This window comes from Thalassophryne amazonica, chromosome 2 (assembly GCF_902500255.1).
Source record: "Thalassophryne amazonica chromosome 2, fThaAma1.1, whole genome shotgun sequence".
NCBI lineage: Eukaryota > Metazoa > Chordata > Actinopteri > Batrachoidiformes > Batrachoididae > Thalassophryne > Thalassophryne amazonica.
The window spans coordinates 39,452,835-39,465,480 of NC_047104.1; the positions used below are offsets into that span (position 1 = coordinate 39,452,835).

The 12,646-nt window shown below is 44.1% G+C and overlaps 1 protein-coding gene across 1 annotated transcript in view; it reads right to left on the minus strand.

Annotated features, from left to right (window-relative positions):
- Positions 1–390: 390 nt before the first annotated feature.
- The window catches only part of abcc12 (ATP-binding cassette, sub-family C (CFTR/MRP), member 12), a 133,078-nt gene continuing 120,822 nt past the window's right edge, over positions 391–12,646 (minus strand). Inside the window, 4 exon segments of the mRNA XM_034162832.1 lie at positions 391–446; positions 4,162–4,204; positions 4,325–4,546; positions 9,924–10,148. Of these exon segments, the coding sequence (XP_034018723.1) occupies positions 391–446; positions 4,162–4,204; positions 4,325–4,546; positions 9,924–10,148 (546 nt within the window).

The window sequence follows — 12,646 nt, forward strand, 5'->3', positions numbered from 1 at the left end:
GCGCTATATAAATAAAATTGATTTGATTTGAAATTGATTTGATTTGATGCTTCAATAGTGTTTATATCCAGATTGATCCCCTTTGTTTGTAAAAAAGCAGCAACTTGTTGCTCTGTGGAGCATTCGTCTTGTTCATCGGGCTCCCCCCTGTTACCAGAGGCTGCTGCCCGAGCATACAATCTGGGTCTGATGTAGAGCCCAGATTCAACAGCATTGTTCATTCACGTGTACTGCTCCATTTCAGTCAGCCGTCTTTCCAACGACGTGATCCGCTTGTCCTTCTGCTCAATAAGGCCTCGCAGGTCCTTAGCTTCCTTCACTAAGGCCAGTATCTCCTTCTGCTGAGTTTTTACGGCACAAACCTCCTCCGTGAGAGTATCCAGAACCTTCTTAATATCCTCCAGATCCTCCGTCATGGGTGCTTTCTTTGGCCCCATTCTCACCATCTTATTTAACAGCTGTTTGTTGTGCAACAGCTGTTAGCTTTTAGCTGTTAGCCAAAACCAGGCTGGCTTAGCCTAGCCTGCGACGTCCCGGCTTCTCTGCAGGGCCGACAGGCTAACTGCTGATGTTAATTGCAGCCGCGACGAGTCGCGGGCTCGGGTGGTGTCTCCGGCGGTGGAGGGCTGGTGACGATCTCCGACAAGCTGCGGTATCGGCTGGGCCTCCGTCGAGCTGCGGGCTGATGGCGACCTCCCTCGAGCCGCGGTCCCGCTGGGCCTCGGCGAGCTGTGGACTGATGGCGACCTCCCTCTGGCCACGGTCCCGGCTGGGCCTCCGGCATGCTGCGGGTTTTCATGGCAGCCTCCCTCAAGCTGCGGCCGAGCTGGGCCTCCGGTGAACTGCGCACTGATGGCATCCACCGACGCGTCTGGTCCTGGCTGGGGCCTTCGGCGGCCCGTGGACTCTGATCGAAGTTGTACAATGGTATGGCTGTCTACCCAGACACCGACCGTTCGCGCACGCTCGCTATGGTGCTCACACTGCTCGCTCTCGTGTACATTACCATTAGAATGTAGTTTTATGTTGCCAGGTCTATCAGAACACAAACTGCATCTCTTAACATAGCATTGTGTAGTTAGTAATGTCTGCCAAGGACGAAATAAAATCACTGGCATTTATTTATTTGTCTGTCTGTTAGCAAGATTATGTCAAAACCACTGAACAGATTTTAATGAAAATTGCACCACAGATACATATTAGGGCATGCAAGACTCCACTGAATTTTGGAGGTGATCCGGATTCTGGATCAAGATTTCACTTTAGGCTTTGAAGGATTCTGTCAAAATTACTTCATGGATTCTCACCAAATTTGCACCACAGATAGATATTAGGGCACGGAAGATTCCACTGAATTTTGGGGTTGATCTGGCTCCAGATTCTGGATCAAGATTTCACTTTACATAGGCTTTTAAGAATTATGTCAAAACTACGTCACAGATTCTCACCAAATTTGCACCACAGATGGACATTAAGGTATGGAAGACTTGCACTGAATTTTGTAGGTAATCTGGATCCGGATTGGCAGATGTCAGAAATCTCATATTGCTCTAGTTTTCCCTGCAACTAGAAGAGTAATACCCCCATCACACATACACTGATTGAGGCCGAATGGCGTCAGAATGACACATCCGGCCACAATCGGGAATAGTGAGGGGTGGTCTGAAGATGGACGGACAGCAGTCTCTGAGCAGTCTACATAGTTGGACCCATTCGCTCAGCTGTCCCGAGTGTGTTGCACATGTTCAAAACACACTCGGTGCTGTTGAGATGGGATGCACATCTGACGGTGGTCTATGTGCAGTTTGTGCACCATCTGATCACAGTCTATGTATTCTGATGGCATCATAACAGCATTTGAAACTACCTGATCGCGGTTGATTGAGCTCTGAGATGATCAGTCACAGCAAAGCCTGCCAACATGTTGTGCCACGTATGTGCAGCTCCACTGGACCCCGGCCAGGGAGTGCAAAGGAAATATTGACATGTAATAACATATATGTGGCACACATTCATCATGGGCAGTGGGTGTGAACAGTGCCCAATCAAAACAAAAGCACCCTGTGCCATTGCAGGTGCGCTCGACCACTGTCACACATTGCATGCATCAGAGGCTTGGAGCTGAATGGATCTCACCACTGTAATATACATATTATTACATGATCATCATCTAATGGACATGGAACTGCTTAGCCACCCCATGACACTATGAATATACATGTGAACTCACCTATGGTACAGCCTTCTCACCGCAGGGTGGACAACGGCCAGGGAAGCTCCTCTCACTCTGCCTGCGCTGTGTGCCAATGACACCAGCCCGCAAATGCATTGTCCACCATGACATAAAAATATTATCCATGCAGGTGCTGTCCTGAGCACGCACGCTGCCGTTTCAAATGGTCAGCGTGAGCTCAGCCGGCTGGTGTGCTCCGTGTCCCCACGACAGCGGCTCAAAAATGCTCTGTCCATCACAAAATAATAATATCCATGCCCTGCGCTGTCCAATACACTCCATGCCTGTCCGTGTACTCCATGTGCTCATCACATCGCCGTTTCTGTGTTTGCCATCCAGATGTTTCGACATCAGACAGTTTTCAGAGCTTTTTATGGCCGTCTGATGGCAGCCTGTGTCATCTGACTATTGTCTAAATATGTTTTGGGCTGCATCGTGCAGGTATGCACGACACAGTTTGGCTGCATTCTGACACGGCTGACCACGCCTCTATCCCTCCCGACTGCATAAGAAGTTTGGCCAAAATGTCATGTCGACCTGCTTTGTGCACATTCTGACTATGTGTGATGGGGGCTTAAGCACAGCCCACTTGGGTCCACTTCCCATTCTGCAGACAGAGAAGTGGTAGACCGGAACCAATGCAGTGGTGTCAGAGGTTTCTTCTTTTCCAAAGGTGAGGATCCAAGTGGCTTTTCCTCATCCCCTTCATTGTGCATGCCATCCTCCATTGGAAGGCAGAGCTACATTCACAGTATTGCGCTTTGCAAATGTTCTTTACAGTGGCTGGATGGAAGTTCTGCCATCAACCCACAAAAAGATATCTGCAGACTGGAAACCAAATTACAGTCCTGGATGTAGTTTGACATTGTACCTATACATAAAACTATATATAGTTAAGTTGTTTCAGCTTCTTCGTTTTTGCACGGGGTCACCATCCGATATGGATCAGCATGTTGGCCTGAATAAATAAGTCTTAAGATTAGATTTGAAAAGTGCTTGGTCTGCAATAATGACCGAAAAATGAGAATCACCCCAAAAGCTTTTATCTCAACCTCAGGATGTCTAAGTAAAGGTGATGAGATGCGATAGATAAGGATACTGTGGGCACTGTGGGAGTTTAATGTTAAATAGAATATATTTTACATAAAACTTTCTTTCTTTATGTCATACAGTAGTTCTTTCAAAATGTACAGCACAGGTTCCACAAAGAAGATTAAAGCCCCTTTCACAGTGGCACAAACGTAGAGTTGCGCATTGTGGCGTATCTACTATGCTGAGTTATGCAGCTCAGTGCCGAGTTTTTGCTCCCCAGCAGCAGTATGCGGAGGGGTACGCGAGGCGGACCCAAGAAATTAAACGTGTTTAATTTCTTTCTGCATAGAGCAGTGGATGCAGAAAGCATACCATTTTTAAGCAAGTCTGCGCTTCTGCATGTAAGTCTGCGCTACATTGAGCTTACACAACTGTACACTGTAGAAACTGAGTCGGTGGCTCTGAACATTGCGTGGTAGAAACAGAATCTGGTTTGTGAGCGCTGCTGTGGAGGGAGAGATGCAGCTGCTTCCTCCGCGTGCGAGTGCGGCTGCTGTCATGCCATGGTGCTAGCCGGCCAGGAAGAATTTGTCAGCCTCCTCCGCCAGTGCACAGTAGTCCATGATCGTGGTGTTGGCCAGCGCTGCGCGCACCTGAGGAAGGAGTTGGTGCACAAAAAGTCCAGCTGGTGTCCTCTCAGGTGTGTGTTTAAGTATTTTTAATTACCCAATGTGTTTTGTATTTTGAATAGATGTGTTTTCCCAATGGTAATGTAAGATTTAATTTCTGAACAAAGTGTTTTATGTAGTAAATAATGTGTAGTTAGCAGGAGCAAGTGTGTTGCAGAATTGCAACTAAAGTGCAACGCAGTACTTTTGTTTAAGGTATGGTTACACTGTTTAACACCTCTGACTGCAGCTTCTGCTCGAGCCTAGAGATCTGTGGGAAGATCGACTTTACTGTGAACTAACACTGAAAGCCAAAAACAAATAGGAACTCAGCCAAAGTACAACAAGGATTGACCAGCATGAAGCTGATCCATGTGGCACTGATACATACTGAGTCCTTCATGTAGGTCTTGTCTAGCGCTGCCCATATCTCTGCATCACTGTAGTTGTTGAAGGGGTCTAAATTGTACCTATGGGCAAGAACATACACTCGGATCAGCATGGAACTGGACAGTGATTGCTTTTCAAATTTTGCTTCTGTACACCACAATGGAGCGGAAATGAAAGACTTGAGATGTTTGCAGTGCCGGTGTTGCTGACCGAACGGTCCCCCCTAAAAATCAGTCCACTCTGCCTTCACTGCGCAGGTGTCATTTCGGAAAGTCACCAGCAATTCACCAATTATCACCTTGTTTCTGCTTCAAACTGCACTCCAGTCATCATCTATCTCAGTGACAGATATCTGAAGTTTTTGTATAACAATCACTTCCATATAAATTCAGCATTATTTCATAAATTATTTTATATTTATTTTTTATTTTATATTTAATTTTCCCCCACCCTACTTTATAGGAGTACTATTGACTGAGTGTCTGGATACAGACCTGGACCCTGAGGAAATGCTTCCATCCACTTCCTGTGTGGCTGTTACCCCACTTGATTACAGTTTTTGTCCATTGCCTGAACACTTTTGACACATGCTTAAACCAAAGTAACATAACTTGAAGTTGTTGTTACTATACCTTAAACACAGTGTAACCATACCTTAAACAAAAGTACTGCGTTGCACTTTAGTTGCAATTCTGCAACACACTTGCTCCTGCTAACTACACATTATTTACTACATAAAACACTTTGTTCAGAAATGAAATCTTACATTACCATTGGGAAAACACATCTATTCAAAATACAAAACACACTGGGTAATTAAAAATACTTAAACACACACCTAAAAATACTTGCTTACAAAATTGAACAGCAGTCAGCCAGCTACAAAAAGGCCTCAGTTAAGCCATTTTGAGAACTTCACAAGCAAGGCAGGGAGAGCTAGAGGCAGAGGAAGACAGAGAGAAAGAGGAGGACGTGGTCGAGGAGGCCGTGCAAGGACCATTATTTCAGATGACATAAGAGCAACTTTGGTGGACCATGTCATAAACCATGGCCTGACTATGAGAGAAGCTGGACAAAGAGTCCACTGTAATCTAAGGCGTTTCAGAGTTTCCTCCATAATAAGGACATTCAGACTGGAAAACAGGTCTGTCCTCAACTCTCTACTCTACTCAGACTGTATCTACAGTACTGTACCATATCACATTACTGTACCGTATCACATGTAGAGTGGCTAATGCTCCTTTTCTAACAAAAGTGGTGTGAAATATGCCATAATAACCTGTTGAGATATTTTAGTACTGTGTATGGTATATACAGTAAAGTACAGTATTTGCAGTACCATTAAAAAAAAGAAGCAAACCAATACAGTAACAACTTGTGGTGGCATTTTTCCACAGAATGCCCAGAAGACCTGCTGGTGGTGGACACCAACGCTTGTTCATCCAAAAGTAGGAACTTGCCATAGTGAACCTAGTCAGGGCAAACAATCCAATCCGTCTCCGCCAGCTACAGGAACAAATACTTGCAGATAGGCAAGTGTTCAACAACATGAATCAAGTTAGCATTACTACCATCAGACGCATCCTGGTAAAGCACAACATGACCATGAAACAACTATACAAGGTCCCATTTGAGAGGAACAGTGCCAGGATCAAAGAACTCTGACATGACTATGTACAGGTGAGGGTTACAGTGCTTTATATGTGCATGTATACAGTACATGTAATACAGAATAGTTGCATTCCTGTAACAGCTGAATATGTACCACTGGACCAGTACCACATTCAGAAAGTTACACAGGTACCTGTGTGGTGGGGTGGATAGGTTCTGTAGGTTCTGCCTTGTACTGTAGTTGTGTGCTTTGAGTAAAGCCATCCACAATATATGTTTTACAGAGAATCTTGGACATGGATGGAGCTGCACAGCCTCATGAAATAATTTTCATTGATGAGGCTGGATTCAACCTGACCAAAAATAGACGCAGAGGATGTAACATAATTGGCCAAAGAGCAGTTGTGCACGTCCCAGGGCAGCGTGGGGGAAATATCACCTTCTGTGCCGCAATCAGCTTTCAAGACCTACTACATCATAATGCCAAACTGGGTCCATATAATACGCAACACATTATAACATTCTTAGATGCACTTCATGATGTAGTAGGACAGGACAAACCAGAGCAGCCCAGGTTTGTTGTTGTCTGGGATAATGTGAGTTTCCATTGGGCTACTTTGGTCCGGAACTGGTTCACCGATCACAATCAATTTGAAGTTGTGTATTTGCCCCCTTACTCCCCATTTTTAATTCCTATAGAGGAATTTTTTTTCCACTTGGAGATGGCGGGTACATGACCAGCAACCACATGCCCGCATGCCTCTTCTGCAGGCAATGGAGCAGGCCTGTGGAGACACTGAGGTGAGGTCTATCCATGGATGGATTCGGTACACAAGGGGATATTTCCCCCAATGCTTAGCCAGAGAAGACATAGCTTGTGATGTTGATGAGATCCTGTGGCTAGACCCCAACAGACGCCAGGATCCATAAGCCTACAGTACTAAGGCACAATTGTGTTTTTTCTGTGTTTTGTTGTTTTTTATTGTTTGTTTTATTTTATTTTATTATGCAGTACTGTAAAGTACAGTACCGCAATGTACAGTATTGATCATTTCATTTTTTGGTCATTGTGAAAGCTTCCCTTATGTGGAACTGATTAAAAACAGTGAAAATGAAAGACTGCAGTGTTTTATATAAAGTAGACTAGTGTGTTGCTGCTGATTTGAAAGTGTATTCATATGATGCAGGTGGGCATCATTTTGTCATCAGAGTGACATTTTGGCAATGGATTGTCCAGTTTTGATAGCAGAGGTTCAATTTGACATAGATGTGAATGGTTTATTTCCCAGTGTTGTGTCTTATTTCCTTGTGTGTAGAGTTTTGAAACTATGAGCAAAGTTTTGCAAAACGGACAAAAAGCAACGGACAAAAACTGTAACACACTTGACCACACACAAAGACATGATGTTGGAGAATGAATCTCTTTTGCAGTGATGTGCTTTTTATTTTGTTTTATTATTTTTTTGTTGTGTCATTGCTGAATATAGATATCACATTGACTTTGATATTTTTTGCTAAATACTTTTACAATCAACATTTTGAGTTACCTACGTGCCCTGGATGCTGTGTCCTAAGTTATTTTGTGTCGTGTCTAATGAGTGCTCGTTGGTGAATATATTTTTGTTTGCTGTTTGTATCTGAACATATTGTTTGTTTTTGATCACAGGACAACTCATTTTGAGGTGATGGTTTAATTTTGATAGGAGAGTCTGGGGTTTTGTGAATGTAGTTAGAATTTTTGGATTTGGTTTCAAGAAATGTGTTTTAGCAATTGGGAAAAAAAACTATATTACTCCACACCCAAACAGTTGCTGGCGGTAATGGCCCGGTCACACGGCACACGGCATTAGCTGAACAAAGGAAAAAAAGTCCCAAATTCACAAATGGTCGAGAAAAAGTGGACGAATGAGCCTGGACTTCTCCCATCACCGAAAAGCCTGCGAGTGCAACTGCAGATGAGATGAACTGCAGACTGAGGTCCACTGGCGACCTCTCTGCGGTGCTGGTATAGCCTCTTGTGTAAAAGTTGCTTCGTCTCACCTACGTAGTGTTCATTACAGTTTTCCTGACATCTGATATGATACAGTACATTGCTCTGTTTGTAACTAGGGATCCTGTCCTTAGGGTGAACTAATTTCTGTCTCAAGGTGTTGACTGGTTTAAAGTAAACTGGGATTTTGTGCTGTCTGAAGATCCTCTATAGTTTTTCCCCTACTCCTGCTAAATAAGGGAGAGACACTCCTCTTCTTCTTGTCTCCGTCTCCTGTCTATCTGGTCTCTTTGTTTTCTGGGACTTCTGCACTTTGTCCAGGGACCAACGTGGGTACCCACATACTGTGAGGGCTTTCCGTTGTTGCTCTTTAGCCCTTCCCTCTGCAGTTGTGGGCACCTGTAGGGCTCTGTGTCCTGATCACCCCGAGCTTGTGTTCAAGGGGGTGCTTTGAGCCAAAGAGCAGATATTGGTCAGTGTGAGTGGGTTTTCTGTAAACCTCTGTCTGGAGCTGCCTGTTCTCTCCAATCGTAACATCACAGTCCAAGAAGGCTAAATGGTTGTTTCTGGCATCCTCACATGTGAACTTGATATTGGAGTCCACCGAATTGATGTGTTCTGTAAAGTCCTCGACCTCCTGTTGCTTGATTTTAACCCATGTGTCATCGACATATCTGAACCAGTGACTGGGAGAGATGCCCGTGAACGACGTCAAGGCTGTCTTCTCCACTTGCTCCATGTACAGATTGGCCACAATGGGGGATACCGGAGACCCCATCGCACAACCATGGATCTGCCTGTAGTAATTCCCCCTAAACAGGAAATACGTGGTGTTAAGACAGATCTCCAAGAGTTGGCAGATGTGGTCTGGTGTGAGTTTGGTCCTTTCAGGTAGAGACACATCTTCCAGCAGTCTCTGCCTCACAGCTGAGATGGCCTCAGCGGTGGGGATGCAGGTGAACAACGAAGTCACATCAAATGACACCATAGTTTCATCTGCCTCCAGCTGCAGGTCCTTGATTTTGTTCACAAAATCTTGTGTGTTCTCCACATGGTGGTCTGAGTTACCCACTAGAGGAGCCAAAATCCACTTGAGGTGCTTGGCCAAATTGTATGCAAAACTACAGAGGATCTTCAGACAGCACAAAATCCCAGTTTACTTTAAACCAGTCAACACCTTGAGACAGAAATTAGTTCACCCTAAGGACAGCATCCCTAGTTACAAACAGAGTAATATAGTGTATCATATCAGATGTCAAGAAAACTGTAATGAACACTACATAGGTGAGACAAAGCAACTTTTACACAAGAGGCTATACCAGCACCGCAGAGAGGTCGCCAGTGGACCTCAGTCTGCAGTTCATCTCCACCTGAAAGACACTAACCACACGTTTGAGGACAAGGAAGTTAAAATCTTAGCCAGAGAGAAGAAATGGTTTGAGAGAGGTGTCAAGGAAGCATTCTTTGTAAAACAGTTGAAACCCAGCCTTAACCGCAGAGCAGGTCTCAGACACGCTTTGTCCCCTGTTTACAATGTGGTACTCAGGTCAAAGCAGTTTCAGTCTTTTGTTCATGGTAATGAGTCATTCACGTCATCAGGAGAGAGTCGTCAAGGGAGCCATCAGGGGAGGCTTCCGTCCTGTCATTAGGAGAGTGCTAACTAGAGCACAATAGGTGCTAATTAGAGCTATTGTTTAGTCACTAGCCTATAGCAGTCAGCCTCTCGGTAGGTGGGGTCTGGTTAGGTTAAAAAAACTCCAGCTTTTGTCGGCTTCTGGTTTATTCTTCTCTACAAGAGTCAAGACAGAAGTCAGACTACCAGAGCAAGAATTTTAGCTGAGGAAGCTTTCTGTGATTTGAAGCGAAACATCCTCACGTCAAGCAACCCAGTCCAGTCGAAGATTCAAGCTTCTCTACTCAGAACCTACTGCAATTTTCTGCCTCCTTCAATTCTTACTGTTCTGTTTGGTGAGCATTAATAATAGCTCTTCTTTCTGACGTTGCTATCACTTGGATTTGCCACATCGACCACAACTTCCATTTTCTGCTCCTTGTCAATCACCACTATGTCTGGTTGGATGGACATCAGCTGTTCGTCCGTCTGGAACTTGAAGTCCCACAGGACCTCACCTCTTCTGTTTTCATCCACCTTTGGTGGTGTTTCCCAATTGGACTTGGGTACCTCCAGTCCGTAATTTGGTACAGCTGTAAAGCAGATAGAGCTCTACAGGGAGGGTAACATTAGGAATCTACAGCAGGTCACGGAGCAGGTGATTAGAGACCCTGCAAGGCTTATGACAAATGTGGGTGTGGAATCCATTAGCTTAGCGGGGAAATTAGTGCAGAAAATCCACTATGGTGATAGTGCCGTTTATCTGCCAGGGAGGGAAATTCAACAAGTTGAGACTGTGGCCTGCTTCCATAGATGTGTCCATAAAAATCATAGAGGGATATGCTTTGCAAACCTAATACCCATTACTATATTGGATGATGTTGAAATTGTGGATGGCCCAGTGGTTGTTCCAGCAATAGCAAAGATTTCGTGTCTGCTACCTACAACGCGCGTGGAATGTCTCAAACCTAAACCTACTTCTAGGCATCTAATATATACTACTCTGGAACCACCCCTAAACCCAAACAGTTCAACTGTCAACCCCAATGAGGTCCTTAGACTGGGTCTCATTAACATAAGATCACTGTCCTCAAAATCATTGTTGATTAATGATTTAATTATTGATCATCACTTAGATATGATTGGGTTATGTGAAACCTGGCTTAATCCTACAGCTGTCCTCCCCTTAAATGAAGCCTGCCCACCAGTATATATAGTTAGTCACGTCCCTCGTGATGCGAAGCAAGGCGGGGGTGTTGCTCTTATTTATAAATCTAGGTTTAGCTTATTAGCTGTTGGGGGTCACAAATATAACTTGTTTGAGCATCTGATTCTCCGCTCTGCTCAGGATATTACGCATTGCCAAGGTCAGAAGAATAAAAATCAGCCATATTACTTGGTCACTGAATATAGGTCTCCTGGCCCATATTCTGAATTCTTAGATGAATTTGGTGCGTTCATCTCTAAGTTGTCAACTACTGCAGATAACATTGGTGACTTTAACGTTCATATAAATAAGCCTTCTGATCCCCTCTGCAAATCATTTATGGAAATTGTGGATGCATTAGGATTTCGGCAATGCATTCGGGATTCAACGTACATTAGTGGAAATACCCTGGATCTGGTTCTTGCACGTGGTATTGCTGTCACGAATATTGAAATCATGCCTCTTACATCAGTGGTCTCTGATCACTCACTTATTAAGTTTACAGTTTCGCTGCCGTGTTTAGTGGAACAACAACCTTATTTATCACTGCAGCGATGCATCAAGTCCTCAACTAAGACTGAAGTAGAAGCTAGACTGCCTGATGTCTTAGCCTCATTTTTGACAAATACCCAGTCAGTAGACAGACTTGTGGACAGTTAAAACTCAGTGGTCAAAACTACACTCGACATGATTGTACCACCTATGTTGAAACCGTGCTCCCCCAAATCACAGTCACCTTGGTTCAATGATTACCTGCGTGACCTCAAGCATAAAGCAAGAGGTCTAGAATGGAAATGGCGTCGTTCAAAATTAGAAGTATTCCACCTTGCGTGGCGTGATGCTATCTTAGACTATAAGCATGCATTATTGGCTACAAAGCAGACCTACTACTCTGATTTGATCAACAAAAACAAGCATAACTCAAAGTTCTTGTTCGACACGGTGGCAACACTGATTCATGGACAACCACCTGTAGCTCGCTCTCCTTTTACAGCACAAGATGTCCTGGTTGACTCTGAGAAGAAACTAGATGACATTAGGTTGAACATATCCCAGCATGCCTTAACCCAGCCACTACACCCTGCTATTGAGGTGGGCGCAACTACTGAGGTATTACCTAGATTTACAGAATTTGATAGTATCTCTCTAGGCATGCTGACGAAACTTGTAACGTCAACAAAAAGCACAACCTGTTTATCTGATCCTATACCAACAAAAATGTTTAAGGACCTGTGGCCCACTCTTGGGCCGATTGTGCTGGAATTATTAATCTTTCTTTAACTTCTGGATCTGTTCCTAAATGTTTCAAATCTGCAGTGATTAAACCATTCCTTAAGAAACCTAATCTTGACCCTAGTGTGTTGAAAAACTATCAGCCGATATCAAATCTATCATTTTGCTCTAAAATTCTGGAAAAAGTGGTGTCACGGCAGCTCATAAACTATCTTACTGAGAATAAGCTCTTTGAGCCACTACAGTCTGCTTTTAGAAAATATCATTCCACAGAGACGGCTCTCACTAAAGTGGTGAATGATCTTCTGCTTACAATGGATTCAGACACCACTACGGTTCTGTTGCTGTTAGATCTCAGTGCTGCATTTTGATACAGTGGATCATCATATTCTACTTGATAGGCTGGAAAATCATTTTGGATTACTGGGAGTGCCCTTGCATGGCTGACGTCATACTTGACCAGTTGTTCTCACTGTGTTTGTACAGTAACACTACCTCTAACCTTAGTGACATGAAATTTGGGGTTCCACGGGGGTCTGTCTTAGGCCCCCTGCTTTTCTCCCTTTATATAGCACCCCTTGGGCACATATTGCGGCATTTTGGGATTACCTTTCACATAAAATCCTTAGAAGATTGCCTTGCAGCACTAAGAAGTTGGATGTCTAGAAAC